We start from the raw sequence: 24,374 nt of genomic DNA, 5'->3' as shown, positions 1-24,374 counted from the left end.
GTTAGGTAACTAACTAAAAGACAACAGGTATAATTCATTATATAGATAGAGTTAGGTAACACTAACTAAAAGACAAGAGGTATAATTCATTATATAGATAGAGTTAGGTAACTAACTAAAAGACAACAGGTATAATTCATTATATAGATAGAGTTAGGTATAACATTAACTAAAAGACAACTAAAAGGTATAATTCATTATATAGATAGAGTTAGGTAACTAACTAAAAGACAACAGGTATAATTCATTATATAGATAGAGTTAGGTAACACTAACTAAGAGACAACAGGTATAATTCATTATATAGAGAGAGTTAGGTAACACTAACTAAAAGACAACAGGTATAATTCATTATATAGATAGAGTTAGGTAACTAACTAAAAGACAACAGGTATAATTCATTATATAGATAGAGTTAGGTAACTAACTAAAAGACAACAGATATAATTCATTATATAGATAGAGTTAGGTAACTAACTAAAAGACAACAGGTATAATTCATTATAGAGATAGAGTTAGGTAACACTAACTAAAAGACAACAGGTATAATTCATTATAGAGATAGAGTTAGGTAACACTAACTAAAAGACAACAGATATAATTCAATATATTGATAGAGTTAGGTAACTAACTAAAAGACAACAGGTATAATTCATTATAGAGATAGAGTTAGGTAACACTAACTAAAAGACAACAGGTATAATTCATTATAGAGATAGAGTTAGGTAACTAACTAAAAGATAACAGGTATAATTCATTATATAGATAGAGTTAGGTAACACTAACTAAAAGACAACAGGTATAATTCATTATATAGATAGAGTTAGGTAACTAACTAAAAGACAACAGGTATAATTCATTATAGAGATAGAGTTAGGTAACTAACTAAAAGACAACAGGTATAATTCATTATAGAGATAGAGTTAGGTAACTAACTAAAAGACAACAGGTATAATTCATTATAGAGATAGAGTTAGGTAACACTAACTAAAAGACAACAGGTATAATTCATTATAGAGATAGAGTTAGGTAACACTAACTAAAAGACAACAGGTATAATTCATTATAGAGATAGAGTTAGGTAACTAACTAAAAGACAACAGGTATAATTCATTATAGAGATAGAGTTAGGTAACTAACTAAAAGACAACAGGTATAATTCATTATATAGATAGAGTTAGGTAACACTAACTAAAAGACAAGAGGTATAATTCATTATAGAGATAGAGTTAGGTAACACTAACTAAAAGACAACAGGTATAATTCATTATAGAGATAGAGTTAGGTAACACTAACTAAAAGACAACAGGTATAATTCATTATATAGATAGAGTTAGGTAACTAACTAAAAGACAACAGGTATAATTCATTATATAGATAGAGTTAGGTAACACTAACTAAAAGACAAGAGGTATAATTCATTATATAGATAGAGTTAGGTAACTAACTAAAAGACAACAGGTATAATTCATTATATAGATAGAGTTAGGTAACACTAACTAAAAGACAAGAGGTATAATTCATTATATAGATAGAGTTAGGTAACTAACTAAAAGACAAGAGGTATAATTCATTATAGAGATAGAGTTAGGTAACTAACTAAAAGACAACAGGTATAATTCATTATATAGATAGAGTTAGGTAACACTAACTAAAAGACAACAGGTATAATTCATTATATAGATAGAGTTAGGTAACACTAACTAAAAGACAACAGGTATAATTCATTATATAGATGGAGTTAGGTAACTAACTTTAAAGACAACAGGTATAATTCATTATATAGATAGAGTTAGGTAACTAACTAAAAGACAACAGGTATAATTCATTATATAGATAGAGTTAGGTAACTAACTAAAAGACAACAGATATAATTCATTATATAGATAGAGTTAGGTAACTAACTAAAAGACAACAGGTATAATTCATTATAGAGATAGAGTTAGGTAACACTAACTAAAAGACAACAGGTATAATTCATTATATAGATAGAGTTAGGTAACTAACTAAAAGACAAAAGGTATAATTCATTATATAGATAGAGTTAGGTAACACTAACTAAAAGACAACAGGTATAATTTATTATATAGATAGAGTTAGGTAACACTAACTAAAAGACAAGAGGTATAATTCATTATATAGATAGAGTTAGGTAACTAACTAAAAGACAACAGATATAATTCATTATAGAGATAGAGTTAGGTAACTAACTAAAAGACAACAGGTATAATTCATTATAGAGATAGAGTTAGGTAACACTAACTAAAAGACAACAGATATAATTCAATATATTGATAGAGTTAGGTAACTAACTAAAAGACAACAGGTATAATTCATTATAGAGATAGAGTTAGGTAACACTAACTAAAAGACAACAGGTATAATTCAATATATTGATAGAGTTAGGTAACTAACTAAAAGACAACAGGTATAATTCATTATAGAGATAGAGTTAGGTAACACTAACTAAAAGACAACAGGTATAATTCAATATATTGATAGAGTTAGGTAACTAACTAAAAGACAACAGGTATAATTCATTATAGAGATAGAGTTAGGTAACACTAACTAAAAGACAACATATATAATTCAATATATTGATATAGTTAGGTAACTAACTAAAAGACAACAGGTGTAATTCATTATAGAGATAGAGTTAGGTAACTAACTAAAAGACAACAGGTATAATTCATTATATAGATAGAGTTAGGTAACACTAACTAAAAGACAACATATATAATTCAATATATTGATAGAGTTAGGTAACTAACTAAAAGACAACAGGTATAATTCATTATAGAGATAGAGTTAGGTAACTAACTAAAAGACAACAGGTATAATTCATTATATAGATAGAGTTAGGTAACACTAACTAAAAGACAAGAGGTATAATTCATTATATAGATAGAGTTAGGTAACTAACTAAAAGACAACAGGTATAATTCATTATATAGATAGAGTTAGGTAACTAATTGAAAGACAACAGGTATAATTCATTATATAGATAGAGTTAGGTAACTAACTAAAAGACAACAGGTATAATTCATTATATAGATAGAGTTAGGTAACTATAACTAAACGACAACAGGTATAATTCATTATATAGATAGAGTTAGGTAACACTAACTAAAAGACAGCAGGTATAATTCATTATATAGATAGAGTTAGGTAACTAACTAAAAGACAAGAGGTATAATTCATTATAGATATAGAGTTAGGTAACACTAACTAAAAGACAACAGGTATAATTCATTATATAGATAGAGTTAGGTAACACTAACTAAAAGACAACAGGTATAATTCATTATAGAGATAGAGTTAGGTAACTAATTGAAAGACAACAGGTATAATTCATTATAGAGATAGAGTTAGGTAACACTAACTAAAAGACAACAGGTATAATTCATTATAGTGATACAAGGTATGATACATTATGATGCACACATACATTTATTGCAAGACTTTATAATGACTGAGTATCATCTCCTTTTGAGCCTGTTGGAAAAACTGTCACATACAAAGGCAGGACATATAGTGTTTTGTTATTAACTCATTCTAAGGATAATGCATTAAATCTGTTTGCTCTAAGCCAGGGGTGTTAAACATATGACAGGTGGGCTGCATATCATCAGCAAAATGAATACTAAAGCAAGAGCAGAATGCTAAACTAACTATAACATCTCTCATGTAGTTGTATCTTAATACTCCATAAGGAGCCCTGATGTAAGGAAATGGGAGCTGAATTTATCTGGGACAAGAACTACGCAATGGACAATAATGTAGGGAAGGGTACAGTATTTCCCTCTCATTCAAATAAATGTCCAAACATTGAGGTGGTTACAATAATCAGTGTACTAGATACAGTCTACCAGAAAATAAATAGAGAAGTCTAAATAAAGAAGATCCAATAAACTTCAATGAAGGTAGAGGGTGAACTACCAACTACATTTTTGGGAAATGATTTATACAGTATGCTAACTGACAGTAATATACACTTGAACACAATTTAACTGCACACAGGCACACTTTAACTGTACGCTGATTCACTTTGTGTTTGTCATTGTTTTGGGGTTGAGGGATTGAATGAATATCTAAACTGGATGAGGATTAGTGTAACTGTAACACCTCTGCCTGCCATCCTCTGATGGATTGAAGACAAGTCGCATATGTTCATTATATATTCATATAAATATATATAATATATATAGGACAATGACCCTAAGCAATGACCATATATATATATATATATATATACACACATACATACATACATATATGGGGCAAAAAGTATTTAATCAGCCACCAATTGTGCAAGTTCTCCCACTTAAAAAGATGAGAGAGGCCTGTAATTTTCATCATAGGTACACTTCAACTATGACAGACAAAATTAGAAGAAAAATCCAGAAAATCACATTGTAGGATTTTTAATAAATGCATTTGCAAATTATGGTGGAAAATAAGTATTTGGTCAATAACAAAAGTTTATCTCAATCTCTTTGTTATATACCCTTCGTTGGCAATGACAGAGGTCAAACGTTTTCTGTAAGTCCTCACAAGGTTTTCACACACTGTTGCTGGTATTTTGGCCCATTCCTCCATGCAGATCTCCTCTAGAGCAGTGATGTTTTGGGGCTGTTGCTGGGCAACATGGACTTTCAACTCCCCCCAAAGATTTTCTATGGGGTTGAGATCTGGAGACTGGCTAGGCTACTCCAGGACCTTGAAATGCTTCTTACGAAGCCACACCTTTGTTGCCCGGGCGGTGTGTTTGGGATCATTGTCATGCTGAAAGACCCAGCCACGTTTCATCTTCAACGCCCTTGCTGATGGAAGGAGGATTTCACTCAAAATCTCACGATACATGGCCCCATTCATTCTTTCCTTTACACGGATCAGTCGTCCTGGTCCCTTTGCAGAAAAACAGCCCCAAAGGATGATATTTCCACCCCCATGCTTCACAGTAGGTAGTTCTTTGGATGCAACTCAGCATTCTTTGTCCTCCAAACACGACGAGTTGAGGTTTTACTAAAACGTTATATTTTGGTTTCATCTGACCATATGACATTCTCCGAATCTTCTTCTGGATCATCCAAATGCTCTTTAGCAAACTTCAGATGGGCCTGGACATGTACTGGCTTAAGCAGGGGGACACGTCTGGCACTGCAGGATTTGAGTCCCTGGCAGCGTAGTGTGTTACTGATGGTAGGCTTTGTTACTTTGGTCCCAGCTCTCTGCAGGTCATTCACTAGATCCCCCCGTGTGGTTCTGGGATTTTTGCTCATCGTTCTTGTGATCATTTTGCCCCACGGGGTGAGATCTTGAGTGGAGCCCCAGATCGAGGGAGATTATCAGTGGTCTTGTATGTCTTCCATTTCCTAATAATTGCTCCCACAGTTGATTTCTTCAAACCAAGCTGCTTACCTATTGCAGATTCAGTCTTCCCAGCCTGGTGCAGGTCTACAATTTTGTTTCTGGTGTCCTTTGACAGATCTTTGGTCTTGGCCATAGTGGAGTTTGGAGTGTGACTGTTTGAGGTTGTGGACAGGTGTCTTTTATACTGATAACAAGTTCAAACAGGTGCCATTAATACAGGTAACGAGTGGAGGACAGAGGGGCCTCTTAAAGAAGAAGTTACAGGTCTGTGAGAGCCAGAAATCTTGCTTGTTTGTAGGTGACCAAATACTTATTTTCCACCATAATTTGCAAATAAATGAATTAAAAATCCTACAATGTGTCACGTTCTGACCTTTATTTCCTTTGTTTTGTATTTATTTAGTATGGTCAGGGGTGAGTTGGGTGGGCAGTCTATGTTTGCTTTTCTATGATTTGGGTATTTCTATGTTTCGGCCTAGTATGGTTCTCAATCAGAGGCAGGTGTCATTAGTTGTCTCTGATTGAGAATCATACTTAGGTAACCTGGGTTGCACTGTTTGTTTGTGGGTGATTGCTCCTGGCTCTGTGTTTTGCACCAGATAGGGCTGTTTTTGGTTTTCCACGTTTATTGTTTTGTAGTGTTCATGTTTATCTATCTTTATTAAACATGAATCAATATAACCACGCTGCGTTTTGGTCCTCCTCTACTTCACCACAGGAAAACCCTGACAGAATCACCCACCCACCAAGGACCAAGCGGCATGGTAAAGGACAGCGACGACAGCAGCAGCAGCATCAACAACAGAGGCCAGCATCACAGGACTCCTGGACATGGGAGGAGATACTGAATGGAGAGGGACCCTGGGCACAGGCTGGGGAATATCGGCGCCCCAAAGCAGAGCTGGAGGCAGCGAAAGCTGAGTGGCGGCGATATGAGGAGGCAGCACGGCAGCGCGACAGGTACGAGAGGCAGTTCCAAAAATGTTTTGGGGGGGGGGGCATACGAGGTGTGGTACTAAGCCAGGTAGCAGACCTGAGCTCACTCCTCGTGCTTATTATAAGCAGCGCATGACTGGTCAGGCACCGTGTTATGCGGTTAAGCGCACGGTGTCGCCAGTATGTGCCCATAGCCCTGTGCGCTATAGGGCAGCCCCCGAAAGTCCCATGCGAGTGTGGGCATCGAGCCAGGGCGTATGGTGCCTGCTCAGCGGGTCTGGTCGCCGGTACGCAGTTTTGGTCCAGGGTATCCTGCGGCGGCTCTGCGTGCTGTGTCTCCGGGGCGCTGGGAGGGTGCAGTGCGTCCTCTGCCTGCGCTCCGCTCGTGCCGGGCAAATGTGGGAGTGGAGCCTAAGGGAGAGGTGCACGTAGTAAGCACTAGATCTCCCGTGCTTACCCACAGCCCGGTTCAACCTGTGCCTGCAATCTGGAGGGTCAGGGTTAGAGTAGTTGTCCAGCCTGGGGAAGTGGTGCCAAGGCTGCGCACCATTGCTCCTGTGCTCCCCCACAGTCCGGTCCTTCAGGCTCCTCCTAACACCAAGCCTCCTGAAGGTCTCCCCAGCCTGGTGGTTCCTGTGGCAGCCCCACGCACCAGGCTGTATCTCTGTCTCGTCCCTGCAGGTGGTCCCGCCTGTCCGGCGCTGCTGCCGGAGTCTCCCGCCTGTCCGTCGCTGCTGCCGGTGTCTCCCGCCCGTCCGGCGCTGCTGCCGGAGTCTCCTGCCTGTCCGGCGCTGCTGCCGGAGTCTCCCGCCTGTCCGGCGCTGCTGCCAGAGACTCCCGTCTGTCCGGCGCTGCTGCCGGAGCCCCTCAGCCCAGAGGCGCCAGAGCCCCTCAGCCCAGAGGCGCCAGAGCCCCTCTGTCCAGAGCTTCTGCCCCTCTGTCCAGTGAGATCATTGAGAAGGGTGGCCATGGTTAGTAAGCCACGGAGGCGGACAATAAAGCGGACTAAGACAATGGTGAAGTGGGGTCTGCGTCCCGCGCCGGAGCCGCTACCGCGGACAGACGCCCACCCAGACCCTCCCCTATAGGTTAAGGTTTTGCGGCGGGAGTCCGCACCTTTGGGGGGGTACTGTCACGTTCTGACCTTTATTTCCTTTGTTTTGTATTTATTTAGTATGGTCAGGGCGTGAGTTGGGTGGGCAGTCTATGTTTGTTTTTCTATGATTTGGGTATTTCTATGTTTCGGCCTAGTATGGTTTTCAATCAGAGGCAGGTGTCATTAGTTGTCTCTGATTGAGAATCATACTTAGGTAGTCTGGGTTGCACTGTTTGTTTGTGGGTGATTGTCTATGTTGATGGCTTGTTTCAGCGCAGCTCACATTAGCTTCACGGTTGTTATTATTTTTACTGTTTTTGTATAGTGTTTCAGTGCTCCGCTCTTTCTTTAATTAAACATTCAACATGAACACATATAACGCTGCATATTGGTCCTCCGATCCTTCTCGCCTCCTCTTCAGATGAAGAGGAGGACGACCGTGACACAATCTGATTTTCTGGATTTGTTTTTCTCATTTTGTCTGTCATAGTTGAAGTGTACCTATGATGAAAATTACAGGCCTCTCTCATCTTTTTAAGTGGGAGAATTTGCACAATTGGTGACTGACTAAATACTTTTTTCCCTCACTATATATATATATGCATTCGGGAAACTATTCAGACCCCTATTCAGACCCCTTGGTTTCGTTACAGTCTTAATTTAAAATGTATTAAATAATTTTTCCCCCTCATCAATCTACACACAATACCCTATAATGACAAAGCAAAAACCGGTTTATAGAAAACGTTGTCTTGGCTGTGTGCTTAGGGTCATTGTCCTGTTGGAAGGAGAACCTTCGCCCCAGTCTGAGGTCCTGAGCGCTCAGGAGCAGGTTTTCATCAAGGATCTGTCTGCACTTTGCTCTGTTCATCTTTCCCCTCAATCCTGACTAGACTCCCAGTCCCTGCCGTTGAAAAACATCCCCACAGCATGATGCTGCCACCCCCATGCTTCACTGTAGGGATGGTGGCAGGTTTCCTCCAGACGTGACGCTTGACATTCAGGCCAAAGAGTTCAATCTTGGTCTTATAAGACCAGAGGATCTTGTTTCTCATTGGCTGACAGTCCTTTAAGTTTCTCCCATCTCCACAGAGGAACTCTGGAGCTCTGAGTGACCATCGGGTTCTTGGTCACCTCCCTGACCAAGGCCTTTCTCCCCTGATTGCTCAGTTTGGCCTGGCGGCCAGCTTTAGGAATAGTCTTGGTGATTCCAAACTTCTTCCATTTAAGAATGATGGAGGCCACTGTGTTCTTGGGGACCTTCAATGCTGCAGACATTTTTTGCATTGACACAATCCTATCTCGGAGCTCTATGGACAATTCCTTCGACCTCATGGCTTGGTTTTTGTTCTGACATGCACTGTCAACTGTGGGCCTTTCTATAGACAGGTGTGTCTATATAATTAATGTTCAATTAATTGTATTTACCACAGGTGGACTCCAATCAAGTTGTAGAAACTTCTCAAGGATGATCTATACCATCTAAGGATGATGATCAATGGAAACAGGATGCACCTGAGCTCAATTTCTCGTCTCAAAGCAAAGGGTCTGGATACTTAGGTATTTCTGTAAAAAAAAAAATGTTTAACCTGTTTTAGCTTTGTCATTATGGGGTATTGTATGTAGACTGATGCGGAAAATGCTAATTAAATCAATTTTAGAATAAGGCTGTATGTAGCGTGATGTGGAAAAGGTCAAAGGGTCTGTATACTTTCAGAATGCACTGTATATGTATATATATTCTGCTGAAAATAAGCAGAAGGAGCATGATGAGGAATAGGGCACACCCAATATTATCTGGAAATAGTATAAGTATAGCAGAAGTATACAGGTACAGTAGGACACTTGTTCTAAGCATACTGCTATAGTAGTGTATAGAGTATGATGGTTTAATTCTAACATGTAGGTATTTGCATACGATTGGAGTAGTTAACTCTCATACAGAAGAACATTCAGAGACATCCAATGGAGATTGGGGTCAGAGTGGAGAGAAGGGTTGAAGGCAGAGGAAGATTTGAGGAAAGGCAGAAGCATGGCTGGCATAGGTACAGTAGGGACAGGCGTGCAGCTGTAGCGACAAGGCCATCATGCAGCAACACCGTTCACCACAGACAGATCATACTGCTCATAGCATTCCTCTAGTCTACACCACAGGCTGAGTTACTATATACAGGATAAGCAGTATAATAAAGACAGCTCCTATAATGTAATTCTTTACAGCGCTGTACAGTACTGTACTAAGCATTGAGATGTATTTCAGTGGTCAACAGATGACCATATTTTTTAGCCTGTTGCGCCCTGTGCCGTGCATGCATGGTAGCTACTAGCTATAACTTGTTGCTCTAGTCTCTCCCAGACACGTTAGCCTACATGATGAGTCACAAAGTGACCTCAAGCCAATACACCCCTATGCAGACTGGGAGTCTCCTACAGTACTATTTACCAGGGTTGGTATTTTCTAGTCACGGAGAACCTATCCATCTACGGCTGTAAGAATAACTAAAGTACTAATTGGTTAGCGCAAAGCCAAGCCTTGACCAGCCCCGCCCAGCCCGCAGAGAAGCGCATACCTTCAGCTTTGACTGGATCTCGCGAGATTTTCTCCGGGCGAGAACCTGCAAATGGCTAGAAACCTGCAGAGAAGAAGAGCCAAGAGGAGAAGAGCCAAGAGAAGAAGAGAAAGGGAGACCGAGAGAGAGACGACAAGAGAGGCCGTAACCAAGGAGGAAAGAGAAGCCCAGTCACAGTTGGCAGGAGGCCTGTTCAGTAGCACCTACCTTGATACCTGCTTGGTATTCTCGAACTTTCTTCCGTGCTAACACCTGTATGTGACTAGATACCTAAAGGGGTGCGAGACAGTTATAAAAATCATAGAGTACACACACACACACATGAACATACACATGGATACAAACACAAACTCACCAAACACACACACGGACATACACATGAATACAAGCACACACACACACACACACGGACATAGACATGGATACAAGCACACACATACCAAACAAACACGCACACGGACACACACATGCATACAAGCACACACATACCAAACACACACGCACACACATGGACATACACATGGATACAAGCACACACACACACACATGCACGCCCACACCAAACAGAAACACAAACACACACAATATTATACAGCTCCTCAAACATTAAATGAAGGCGATTCACACACCACTACATTATTTGTATATTTTTGTATCTTTGATTTGAGTTGGATGGTGTTACTTGTCTTCAGTACAAATAGAAAAGACAGACAAATGTAATTTCTACAAATTAACAGAATACTGACACAATTGGCTGAGCTGTTACTGCAATACACCTACAGTTGAAGTCAGAAGTTTACATACACCTTAGCCAAATACATTTAAACTCAGTTTTTAACAATTCCTGACATTTAATCAGAGTAAAAATTCTCTGTCTTAGGTCAGTTAGGATCACCACTTTATTTTAAGAGTGTGAAATGTCAGAATAATAGTAGAGAGAATGATTTATTTCAGCTTTTATTTCTTTCATCACATTCCCAATGGGTCAGAAGTTTACATACACTCAAAAAGTATTTGGTAGCATGGCCTTTAAATTGTTTAACTTGGGTCAAACGTTTCGGATAGCCTTCCACAATAAGTTGGGAGAGTTTTGGCCCATTCCTCCTGACAGAGCTGGTGTAACCAAGTCAGGTTTGTAGGCCTCCTTGCTCACACATACTTTTTTAGTTCTGCCCACAAATTGTCTATAGGATTGAGGTCAGGGCTCAGTGATGGCCACTCCAATAGCTTGACATTTGTCACGCCTTGGTCTTAGTATTTTGTGTTTTCTTAATTATTTGTTCAGGCCAGGGTGTGACATGGGGTTATTGTATTGTCTTATTGGGGTTTTTGTAGGCATTGGGATTGTGGTTGATTAGGGGTGTGTCTAGTATAGGCTTGGCTGCCTGAGGCGGTTCTCAATCAGAGTCAGGTGATTCTTTTTGTCTCTGATGGGGAACCGTATTTAGGTAGCCTGGGTTTCACTGTGTATTTCGTGGGTGATTGTTCCTGTCTCTGTGTAGTGTTCACCAGATAGGCTGTAATTAGGTTTCACGTTCCGTTTGTTGTTTTTGTATTTATTTAAGTTATTTCATGTATCGCTATCTTCTACATTAAAGACATGAGTAACCACCGCGCTGCATTTCGGTCTGACTCTCTTTCAACAAACGACGTTACAACGGTGTTGTCCTTAAGCCATTTTGCCACAACTTTGGAAGTATGCTTGGGGTCATTGTCCATTTGGAAGACCCATTTGCGACCAAGCTTTAACTTCCTGACTGATGTCTTGAGATGTTGCTTCTATATATCCACATAATTTTCCATCCTCATGATGCTATCTATGTTGTGAAGTGCACCAGTCCCTCCTGCAGCAAAGCACCCCCACAACATAATGCTGCCACCCCCGTGTTTCACGGTTGGGATGGTGTTCTTCGGCTTGCAAGCCTCCCCATTTTTCCTCCAAACATAACAATGGTCATTATGGCCAAACAGGTCTATTTTTCTTTCATCAGACCAGAGGACATTTTACAAAAAGTATGATCTTTGTCCCCATGTGTAGTTGCAAACCGTAGCCTGGCTTTTTTATGGCGGTTTTGGATGAGTGGCTTCTTACTTGTTGAGCGGCCTTTCAGGTTATGCCGATATAGGACTTGTTTTACTGTGGATATAGATACTTTTGTACCTGTTTCCTCCAGCATCTTCACAAGGTCCTTGTGTTGCTGTTGTTCTGGGATTGAATTGCACTTTTTGCACCAAAGTACATTCATCTCCAGGAGACAGAACACGTCTCCTTCCTGAGCAGTATGACGGCAGCGTGGTCCCATGGTGTTTATATTTGCGTACTATTGTTTGTACAGAATAATGTGATAACTTCAGGTGTTTAGAAATTGTTCCCATGCATTAATCAGACTTGTGGAGGTCTACAATGTTTTTCAGAGGTCTTGGTCAATCTGAGGTCAATTTATTTTGATTTTCCCATGATGTCAAGCAAAGAGGCACTGAGTTTGAAGGTAAGCCTTGAAATATATCCACAGGTACACCTCCAATTTACTCAAATGATTAGACTATCAGAAACTTCTAAAGCCATGACATCATTTTCTGGAATTTTCCAAACTGTTTAAAGGCACAGTCAACTTGCTGTATGTAAACTTCTGACCCGCTGATATTGTGATAGAGTGAATTATAAGTGAAATAATCTGTCTGTAAGCAATTGTTGGAAAAATTACTTGTGCCATGCACAAAGTAGATGTCCTAACCAATTTGCCAAAACTATAGTTTGTTAACATGACATTTTTGGAGTGGTTGAAAAACAAGTTTTAATGACTCCAACCTAAGTGTATGTAAACTTCCGACTTCAACTGTTGTTCCCATGTTCCAAACGTTACAGCTACAGGATATCTAATACTAATAATAATAGTCTTGTAGCCATCAGACTGTTAAACAGCCGTCACTAGCCAGAGAGGCTGCAGCCTACATACACAGACTTGAAATCATTTGCCACTTTAAATAATGTAACTTTAATAATGTTTACATGTCTTGCATTACTTATCTCATATGTATATACTGTATTCTATACTATCTACAGTATCTCAGTCTATGCCGCTCTGACATTGTCCGTCCATATGTTAATATATTCTTAATTCCATTCCTTTACTTAGATTTGTGTGTATTAGGTATTTGTTGTGAAATTGGCAGAGATGTTACATGTTAGATATTACTGCACTGTCGGAACAAGAAGCACAAGCATTTCGCTATACCCGCAATAACATCTGCTAAACACGTGTAAGTGACAAATAACATTTGATTTAATTAGACTTCTAATAATAAATGTAGGTAAAATCGTTCAGGATATGAGTGTCTGCTAAATGACTTCAATGTAAATGTAATGTACAATCAAGTCATTACAAAGTCTGAGTGGTAAAACATTTTTATCAACCCATTGCTGTAAAATAAAAAAGTATTGTTACCTGTTTTCTGGTGCGGGTTTTGCCTGTCCTCAGCTTGATGTACCTAGCTATCAACTCATTACGACCTGGAACACAGAGGTGAACAACACCATGAAGAATACAACCTGGAAACAAATCTCATTGACGCATTTAGCAACCATACAGCTTTTCTATAGCTGGTACACAGATGATAAAAGAGTAGGCTCTGAACTATGGTCAGTTAAGCATTTTTCACCCAAAAGATTGTTCATATTTGGAAAGAAAAGGCTGATTCTAGATCTGTGTCTGTGGGCTACTTCTACGTTAACATGATTATCCAAAACAAACACACGGTGGAGCTAAAGGACTGCTGGTAAATAGCTACAGGATCTCAACAGAATGCTAGTGCTGCACACCGTCAACCTCCCAAAAGGTTCTTCTTTGGAACACACACATTACTCAACCTCTCAGTCAGTAGGCGAACATTTCTTTACATCACTGACCCTGGGACACCACTTCCAAAATGTTTTCAACAGGCGTATAAAACAACGACAACTGGCTAGTTCAGGAGCTTTGATTTCATTAGCTCGTCTGACACCTCCTGACTTTTAGCTCATGCGTCACATAATTACAGACACAGTACTTAAAAAAAATAGAAGGAACATGTTGTTCATTATGTAACATCTACACTTGACATTCTGCACAAACAGGTCGGGCAGAGAAGGGCCTTCTATTCTTGGCTTTAATGGCTTTATCTCAGACAGATGACAGGGGCTTTAAAGGGGTTACTTTTCTCTGAATGCAACTTATCTGAACATTTTTCAAAAGAGAGCAACCGAACAGTGGAATCTATCAATGCTCAAAGTGATTAGTATTTTCCAGGGTTGTTAGGTCAAGTTTGTTGGATTTTCCAGGTACAGTTTGTGTTTCTTTGTACTAGGTAGGGAGGTCTGCACCTCAAATATCTCATTTTAACATTTGCTGGCTAGTAAGAGAAATTATAGGAAGTTCCCCCAAGAGGATCGGTGTGAATGTGCATCAGTATATATCTGTGTTTATGTGAAAGAAGGAAATAAATAAATAGAGGGAGAAAAAGAGAGCGAAAGAAAGGAAGAAAGAGAGACAACAGTATCATGAATAATGACCTAAACTCCCCCACAAACCAGCCACCCGCTCATGGCACTCACTCTAAAACATACACACACACGTTTGTTTTACTATCCTTGTGGGCACCAAGCAATTTGTGACTGACTGCCTTGATTCGGTCTCATGTAGCAACATTTTAAATTGTTTTTTATTTTTTACTTTCGATAAAAGCAGAGACACAGAGCTACTAAATTGTATATCTTACACTGCATTTAAGGAACAATGGGAAAGTAATTCTGCTTTGAATGTTGATAAACTTGTAACCACACTTTAAAGCAAATGGCCTTTGAATGTTTTGCTAGACCTACTGGAGAGCTTTTCTTTGTCTACACACATTCAGCATCGTTCACACACTCTTTTTTATTTCTTTGTTATTTATCTGTTATTTTACCAGGTAAGTTGACTGAGAACACGTTCTCATTTGCAGAAACAACCTGGGGAATAGTTACAGGGGAGAGGAGGGGGATGAATGAGCCAATTGTAAAGTGGGGATTATTAGGTGACCGTGATGGTTTTAGGGCCAGATTGGGAATTTAGCCAGGACACCGGGGTTAACACCCCTACTCTTACGATAAGTGCCATGGGATCTTTAATGATCTCAGAGAGTCAGGACACCCATTTAACGTCCCATCCGAAAGACGGAACCCTACACAGGACAGTGTTCCCAATCACTGCCCTGGGGCATTGTGATATTTTTTTTTAGACCAGAGGAAAGAGTGCCTCCTACTGGCCCTCCAACACCACTTCCAGCAGCATCCATCCAGGGACTGACCAGGACCAACCCTGCTTAGCTTCAGAAGTAAACCAGCAGTGGTATGCAGGTTGGTATGCTGCTAAGCTTTAGCTCTAGCTCTAGCTTTAGCTTTAGCTCCACCAATCTCTTTAAGGGTTGATCCGAGCGTTCTGTCCTAAAAACAGCAGTCAAAAACCCAAGCTATCTGGCTAACAGTTGTCGCAGTGACATTCTATTAAAATGGACACTTGCCTGGTGGAGTCTTTTGTTAAGACATGTAGCTAGCTAGCTAAACAATTAACCATAATCACAACTCATGACATTACTACCCTGTATGAATCTGCAGGAAGCTAACCAACCAGGTTCAATGTTAGCTAGCTAACAATAGGCTATAACAAGCAAATGGTGCTGAGATACAAATAATAAGCTCATACACATAACGTTTGCTAGCGAGCCAGCCAGCTAGCTACCTTTTTTTAATTATTATTATTTATTTTTTTTACCTTTATTTAACCAGGCAAGTCAGTTAAGAACATATTCTTATTTTCAATGACGGCCTGGGAATAGTGGGTTAACTGCCTGTTCAGGGGCAGAGCGACAGATTTGTACCTTGTCAGCTCGGGGGTTTGAACTCGCAACCTTCCGGTTTCTAGTCCAACGCTCTAACCACTAGGCTACGCTGCCGCCCCAACAGTACACTTTAACTTGAAATGAAAACCACTTTGTCAAAATTAGAAATATGTAATTACCTTAAAAAAATGTAGCTAGCTAGTCTATCGTACCCGTATTCATGGTTGGATGCTTCTCCCTGTCACGGATGCTATGGTTGCCCTTAGTTTGAAGATGTAATCCGGAGACAGGTGTTTCTCCATCTCCTTAGCTATCATACTCTAATTCCACTGATTTCAAAACTCGGTCCTCCAGAAAGTGGAGAGCAACACTTATGCAGTTCTACTAAGCAAGTTATATATATTTTTAAAGCAGCGTTAGACAGGATTACCTACACATGCTAACCAGCTCAAATAGACAGAATTATATTAGTATTTACAGATGACATACAAGCTTGTTATTCACAATGACGGCCAACCCCAGCCAAACCCTCCCCTAACCCGAACAACACTGGGCCAATTGTGCACCACACTATGAGACTCCTGATTACAGCCAGATGTGATACAGCCTAGGATCAAACCAGGGTCAGTAGTGACACCTCCTGCACTGTGGTGCAGTGCCTTAACCGCTGTGCCACTCGGGAGCCCGAAAGGAACATGAAAGTTCACATGTTCTGCCAAAAAACAAATTTTTATCAAAATAAAAAAATATTACTTTCAAACTGCTCTCGTGTGAAGTAGTGACCTGCGAAATACGCCTAGTTTCCTGAAACAGGTCACATTTATTCCCATTCAAAATAATTTTATCCCTAACCCCTAACCGGAAGGTTGCAAGTTCAAATCCCCGAGCTGACAAGGTACAAATCTGTCGTTCTGCCCCTGAACAGGCAGTTAACCCACTGTTCCTAGGCCGTCATTGAAAATAAGAAATTGTTCTTTAACTGACTTGACTAGTTAAATAAAGGTAAATAATAAACCCCTAACTCCTAATCCTAATTGTAACCCTAAGCCTGAAATGGCCTTTTTCCTTGTGAGGACCAGCGAAATGCCCACACTTGTCCGAATGAAACAAAACACACACACACACACACACACACAGTCCAAGTTACGAACAAAGGATAGCCAAAGATTTACATTATTGCAAACCCATGTTGAAAAAAGCCCTGTGACAGGCCAAACCAACTGACTTCAGACAGCACCTCAGACACAATGACAGGAGAAAAGCTGACAATATGCCGTTTTCCTTGGTCCTTGGCCTGCTTTAGGCTCTGCTCTGCTTGGTGTAATTAACATAAAAGTACTATATGATAGGAGATGAGTGCTGGCAGGACTTGAGCCCTTTCTCTCTCTCTCTCTCTCTCTCCTTTTGTTCTCTCTTTTCCCCTGTCTATCTCTCTCTCTCTCTCTCTCTCTCTCTCTCTCTCTCTCTCTCTCTCTCTCTCTCTCTCTCTCTCTCTCTCTCTCTCTCTCTCTCTCTCTCTCTCTCTCTCTCTCCCTATCGCTCGGTCTCTTTCTCTCTCTCTACTGAGATGAGCTGCTTGGCCAGCCGATACTGAACTGAAGCAGCCAGTCAGTCAGCCAGCCGGCCCCTCCCCCTGGATTAGGAGGGACACACCCGCCCGAGCGCCTCCACATTCCTAGCATTCCTCCCAGCCTGTCACATCTGTGCTAGCCAGTCTGATTGGCCAGGTCCCTACTAGCGCAGCCGGTGCGGACTGCGGACACACACATGCACACAGAGCTAAGCAAGGGTTAACTGGCTGGGGTGGAGGTTGAGGGGTTGGGGGTGAGAGGTATGGGGTCAAGGGTCAGGGGTTGAGGAGGGAGGATTAAAAAATATACACTGCTCAAAAAAATAAAGGGAACACAATGTAACTCCAAGTCAATCACACTTCTGTGAAATCAAACTGTCCACTTAGGAAGCAACACTGATTGACAATAAATGTCACATGCTGTTGTGCAAATGGAGTAGACAACAGGTAGAAATTATAGGCAATTAGCAAGACACCCCCAATAAAGGAGTGGTTCTGCAGGTGGTAACCACAGACCACTTCTCAGTTCCTATGCTTCCTGGCTGATGTTTTGGTCACTTTTGAATGCTGGCGGTGCTTTTACTCTAGTGGTAGCATGAGAGGGAGTCTACAACCCACACAAATGGCTCAGGTAGTGCAGCTCATCCAGGATGGAACATCAATGCGAGATATGGCAAGAAGGTTTGCTGTGTCTGTCAACGTAGTGTCGATAGTATGGAGACCAGGAGATAGGCCAGTACATCAGGAGACATGGAGGAGGCCGTAGGAGGGCAACAACCCAGCAGCATGAGCGCTACCTCCGCCTTTGTGCAAGGAGGAGCAGGAGGAGCACTGCCAGAGCCCTGCAAAATGACCTCTAGCAGGCCACAAATGTGCATGTGTCTGCTCAAACGGTCAGAAACAGACTCCATGAGGGTGGTATGAGGGCCGAACGTCCACAGGTGGGGGTTGTGCTTACAGCCCAACACCGTGCAAGACATTTGGCATTTGCCAGAGAACACCAAGATTGGCAAATTCACCACTGGCGTCGTGTGCTCTTCACAGATGAAAGCAGGTTCACACTGGGCACGTGACAGACGTGACAGAGTCTGGAGACGCCGTGGAGAACGTTCTGCTGCCTGCAACATCCTCCAGCATGACCGGTTTGGCGGTGGGTCAGTCATGGTGTGGGGTGGCATTTCTTTTGGGGGCCGCACAGCCCTCCATGTGCTCGCCAGAGGTAGCCTGACAGCCATTAGGTACCGAGATGAGATTCTCAGACCCCTTGTGTGACCATATGCTGGTGCGGTTGGCCCTGGATTCCTCCTAATGCAAGACAATGCTAGACCTCATGTGGCTGGAGTGTATCAGCAGTTCCTGCAAGAGGAAGGCATTGATGCTATGGACTGGCCCGCCCGTTCCCCAGACCTGAATCCAATTGAGCACATCTGGGACATCATGTCTCGCTCCATCCACCAACGCCACGTTGCACCACAGACTGTCCAGGAGTTGGTGGATGCTTTAGTCCAGGTCTGGGAGGAGATCCCTCAGGAGACCATCGCCACCTCATCAGGAGCATGCCCAGGCGTTATAGGGAGGTCAAACAGGCACGTGGAGGCCACACACACTACTGAGCCTCATTTTGACTTGTTTTAAGGACATTACATCAAAGTTGGATGAGCCTGTAGTGTGGTTTTTCCTCTTTCATTTAAGTGACTCCAAATCCAGACCTCCATGGGTTGATAAATTTGATTACCATTGATACTTTTTGTATGATTTTGTTGTCAGCACATTCAACTATGTAAAGAAAAAGTAATTAATAAGAATATTTCATTCATTTAGATTTAGGATGTGTTATTTTAGTGTTCCCTTTGTTTTTTGAGCAGTGTATATATATATTTAACCTTTATTTAACCAGGTAGGAAAGTTGAGAACAAGTTCTCATTTAAAATTGCAACCTGGCCAAGATAAAGCAAAGCAGTTCAACACATTCAACAACACAGAGTAAAACATGGAGTAAAACAAACATACAGTCAATAATACAGTAGAAAAATAAGTCTATATACGATGTGAGCAAATTAGGTGAGATAAGGGAGGTAAAGGCAAAAAAAGGCCATGGTGGCAAAGTAAATACAATGGGTTTGGCGACGAGTATGAAGTGAGGGCCAGCCAACGAGAGCGTATAGGTCGCAATGGTGGGCAGTATATTGGTCTTTGGTGACAAAATGGATGGCACTGTGATAGACTGCATCCAATTTATTGAGAAGGGAGGCTATTTTGTAAATGACATCGCCAAAGTCGAGGATCGGTAGGATGGTCAGTTTTACGAGGGTATGTTTGGCAGCATGAGTGAAGGATGCTTTGTTGCGAAATTCTAGATTTAACTTTGGATTGGAGATGTTTGATGTGAGTCTGGAAGGAGAGTTTACAGTCTAACCAGACACCTAGGTATTTGTAGTTGTCCACATATTCTAAGACAGAACCGCCCAGAGCAGTGATGCTGTGATGTTTTACTTGTATTTAAGAGCAGTTGGAGGTCACGGAAGGAGAGTTGTATGGCATTGAAGCTCGTCTGGAGGGTTGTTAAAACAGTGTCCAAAGAAGGGCCAGAAGTATACAGAATGGTGTCGTCTGCGTAGAGGTGGATCAGAGACTCACCAGCAGCAAGAGCGACATCATTGATGTATACAGAGAAGAGAGTCGGCCCATGAATTGAACACTGTGGCACCCACGGAGAGACTGCCAGAGGCCCGGACAACAGGCCCTCCGATTTGACACACTGAACTCTATCAGAGAAGTATTTTGTGACCCAGGCGAGGCAATCATTTGAGAAACCAAGGCTATTGAGTCTGCTGATTAGGATGTGGTGATTGACAGAGTCGAAAACCTTGGCCAGGTCAATGAATACAGCTGCACAGTATTGTTTCTTATCGATGGCGGTTAAGATATCGTTTAGGACCTTGAGCGTGGCTGAGGTGCACCCATGTCCAGCTCTGAAATTGCATAGAGGAGAAGGTGCGGTAGGATGTTCGGTAATCTGTTTGTTGACTTGGCTTTCCAAGACCTTAGAAAGGCAGAGTAGGATAGATATAGGTATGTAGCAGTTTGGGTCAAGAGTGTTCCCCCCCTTTGAAGAGGGGGATGACTGCAGCTGCTTTCCAATCTTTGGGAATCTCAGACAACACGAAAGAGAGGTTGAGCAAGCTAGTAATATGGGTTGCAACAATTTCGGCAGATAATTTTAGAAAGAAAGGGTCCAGATTGTCTAGCCCGGCTGATTTGTAGGGGTCCAGTTTTTGCATCTCTTTCAGAACATCAGCTGACTGGATTAGGGAGAAGGAGAAATGTATATTATTATTATATTATTAAATGGGGAAGGCTTGGGCGAGTTGCTGTGGGGGGTACAGCGCAGTTGACCGGGGTAGGGGTAGCCAGGTGGAAAGTATGGCCAGCCGTAGAAAAATGCTTATTGAAACTCTCAATTATAGTGGATTTATCGGTGGTGACAGAGTTTCCTATCCTCAGTGCAGTGGGCAGCTGGGAGGAGGTGCTCTTATTCTCCATGGACTTTACAGTGTCCCCAAACGTTTTTGAATTTGTGTTGCTGGATGCAAATTTCTGCTTGAAAAAGCTAGCCTTGGCTTTTCTCACTGCCTGTGCATATTGGTTTCTGACTTCCCTGAAAAGTTTCATATCACAGGGGCTGTTCGATGCTAATGCAGAACGCCATAGGATGTTTTTGTGTTGGTTAAGGGCAATCAGGTCTGGAGAGAACCAAGGGCTATATCTGTTCCTGGTTCTACATTTCTTGAATGGGGCATGCTTATTTAAGATGGTGAGGAAGGCATTTAAAAACAATAACCAGGCATCCTCTACTGACGGGATGAGGTCAATATCCTTCCAGGAGACCCGGGTCAAGTCGATTAGAAAGGCCTGCTCGCTGAAGTTTTTCAGGGAGCGTTTGACAGTGATGATTGGAGGTCGCTTGACCGCTGACCCATTACGGATGCAGGCAATGAGGCAGTGATCTTGGTTGAAAACAGCAGAGGTGTATTTAGAGGGCAAGTTGGTTAGGATGATATGTATGAGGGTGCCTGTGTTTACGGCTTTGATGTGGTACCTGGTAGGTTCATTGATAATTTGTGTGAGATTGAGGGCATCAAGCTTAGATTGTAGGATGGCTGGGGTGTTAAGCATGTTCCAGTTTAGGTCACCTAGCAGCACGAGCTCTGAAGATAGATGGGGGGCAATCAGTTCACATATCGCGTCCAGAGCACAGCTGGGGGCAGAGAGGGGTTTATAGCAGGCGGCAACAGTGAGACAGTGTTTTTAGAGTGTTGGATTTTTAAAAGTAGAAGTTCAAATAGTTTGGGTACAGACCTGGATAGTAGGATAGAACTCTGTAGGCTATCTCTGCAGTAGATTGCAACACCGCCCCCTTTGGCCGTTCTATCTTGTCTGAAAATGTTGTAGTTAGGAAAGTAGTTTTTGGTGGTCTTCCTAAGCCAGAATTCAGACACAGCTAGGACATCCGGGTTGGCAGAGTGTGCTAAAGCAGTGAATAAAACCAACTTAGGGAGGAGGCTTCTGATGTTAACATGCATAAAACCAAGGCTATTACGGTTACAGAAGTCATCAAAAGAGAGCGCCTGGGGAATAGGAGTGGAGCTAGGCACTGCAGGGTCTGGATTCACCTCTACATAACCAGAGGAACAGAGGGGGAGTAGGATAAGGGTACGGCTAAAAGCTATGAGAATCGGTCGTCTAGGACGTCCGGAACAGAGAGTAAAAGGATGTTTCTGGGGGCGATAAAATAGCTTCAAGGTATAATGTACAGACAAAGGTATGGTAGGATGTGAATACAGTCGAGGTAACCATAGGCATTGAGTGATGATGAGAGAGATATTGTCTCTAGAAATATAATTGAAACCAGGTGATGTCATCGCATGTGTGGGTGGTGGAACTGAGAGGTTGGATAAGGTATAATGAGCAGGGCTAGAGGCTCTACAGTGAAATAAGCCAATAAACACTAACCAGAACAGCAATGGACAAGGCATATTGACATTAAGGAGAGGCATGCTTAGCCGAGTGATCATAAGAGTCGAGTGAGTAGTGAGGTTGGTTGGGATCTTGGTGATTCATACAGCTAGCCGGGCCATGGGTAGCAAGCTGGCAGAGGACGGAGGTCTGTTTTTAGCCACCTCGTGCGTTTCCGTCGGTAGATTAGTGGGGTTCGGTGTGGTAGAGGGGACCAATCCAATTGGCAAAATAGATATAGTAACCCAAGAAAATTGTCCGATATACTTATTCAGATAGTAGCCGATAAGACAGCTGAAGATTAGCGGGCCGCAGATGGGCGTTCAGGTAACGTCGCGACGGAGGGGCCAGTTGGATAACTCCCTCGGGCAGATAACGTTGGTAGTCCAGTCGTGAAGGTCCAGTGGGGCTCCGCATCGGCAGTAAAACGGGTCCGGATAGGTGATTGTAGCCCAGGAGTGGCTGATGGAACTCTTCAGCTGGCTAGCTCCGGAATAATTGATGTTTGCTCCGGGACCGGCGTAAGCAATTGTCACTCGGATAGCAGCTAGCTTGCTGCAAGATCCAGGTGTAAATGTCCAGAGCTTGGGGTAGAAATCCGGGGATATGGAGAGAAAATAGGTCCGGTATGCCCTTGTCTGAGTCGTGTTGTACAAAACTAGTGATAGTTTTACGAGCTAAAGGATAGCTGATGACCACCAACCGTGGTTAGCTGAATACTAACGTAAACTGCCTAGCTTCTATTGTGGATTTCAGATTTGAGGTGAATAATACTTTAAAAAAATAATATTATTGGTGAGGTGGGTTGCAGGAGAGTGTTTTGAAATTGAGATTTAAAAAAATAAAAAATACAAAAGTTATGCGAAGAAAAGATGTAAATATTAGAACAGGGCTCCGGGCAGCCGAGCGGAAATGGAGGAAAACTCGCCTCCCTGCGGACCTGGCATCCTTTCGCTCCCTCCTCTCTACATTTTCCTCTTCTGTCTCTGCTGCTAAAGCCACTTTCTACCACTCTAAATTCCAAGCTTCTGCCTCTAACCCTAGGAAGCTCTTTGCCACCTTCTCCTCCCTCCTGAATCCTCCTCCCCCTCCCCCCTCCTCCCTCTCTGCAGATGACTTCGTCAACCATTTTGAAAAGAAGGTCGACGACATCCGATCCTCGTTTGCTAAGTCAAACGACACCGCTGGTTCTGCTCACACTGCCCTACCCTGTGCTCTGACCTCTTTCTCCCCTCTCTCTCCAGATGAAATCTCGCGTCTTGTGACGGCCGGCCGCGAACAACAACCTGCCCGCTTGACCCTATCCCCTCCTCTCTTCTCCAGACCATTTCCGGAGACCTTCTCCCTTACCTCACCTCGCTCATCAACTCATCCCTGACCGCTGGCTACGTCCCTTCCGTCTTCAAGAGAGCGAGAGTTGCACCCCTTCTGAAAAAAACGAAACTCGATCCCTCCGATGTCAACAACTACAGACCAGTATCCCTTCTTTCTTTTCTCTCCAAAACTCTTGAACGTGCCGTCCTTGGCCAGCTCTCCCGCTATCTCTCTCAGAATGACCTTCTTGATCCAAATCAGTCAGGTTTCAAGACTAGTCATTCAACTGAGACTGCTCTTCTCTGTATCACGGAGGCGCTCCGCACTGCTAAAGCTAACTCTCTCTCCTCTGCTCTCATCCTTCTAGACCTATCGGCTGCCTTCGATACTGTGAACCATCAGATCCTCCTCTCCACCCTCTCCGAGTTGGGCATCTCCGGCGCGGCCCACGCTTGGATTGCGTCCTACCTGACAGGTCGCTCCTACCAGGTGGCGTGGCGAGAATCTGTCTCCTCACCACGCGCTCTCACCACTGCTGTCCCCCAGGGCTCTGTTCTAGGCCCTCTCCTATTCTCGCTATACACCAAGTCACTTGGCTCTGTCATAACCTCACATGGTCTCTCCTATCATTGCTATGCAGACGACA

At 42.3% G+C, this 24,374-nt stretch overlaps 1 protein-coding gene across 7 annotated transcripts in view; it reads right to left on the bottom strand.

Annotated features, from left to right (window-relative positions):
* LOC124002583 (transcriptional enhancer factor TEF-5-like) overlaps positions 1-24,374 on the bottom strand; it is an 83,352-nt gene that overhangs the window by 12,144 nt on the left and 46,834 nt on the right. For 4 of the 7 annotated variants that reach the window (XM_046310097.1, XM_046310095.1, XM_046310098.1 and 1 more), the window contains 2 exons: positions 13,422-13,486; positions 10,183-10,245 (listed from right to left, as the gene is read on the bottom strand). In XM_046310097.1, coding sequence (XP_046166053.1) covers positions 10,183-10,245; positions 13,422-13,486 — 128 coding nt within the window. Of the gene's footprint in view, positions 1-9,975; positions 10,039-10,182; positions 10,246-13,421; positions 13,487-24,374 lie in introns of all 7 variants that reach the window. The other 3 variants (XM_046310096.1, XM_046310100.1, XM_046310101.1) reach the window with 1 other exon arrangement.

The sequence above is a fragment of the Oncorhynchus gorbuscha genome, linkage group LG18 (assembly GCF_021184085.1).
Source record: "Oncorhynchus gorbuscha isolate QuinsamMale2020 ecotype Even-year linkage group LG18, OgorEven_v1.0, whole genome shotgun sequence".
NCBI classification, from domain to species: Eukaryota; Metazoa; Chordata; class Actinopteri; order Salmoniformes; family Salmonidae; genus Oncorhynchus; species Oncorhynchus gorbuscha.
The sequence above is the reverse complement of the archived record's forward strand: the minus strand, read 5'-3'. Positions and strand labels throughout refer to the sequence as shown.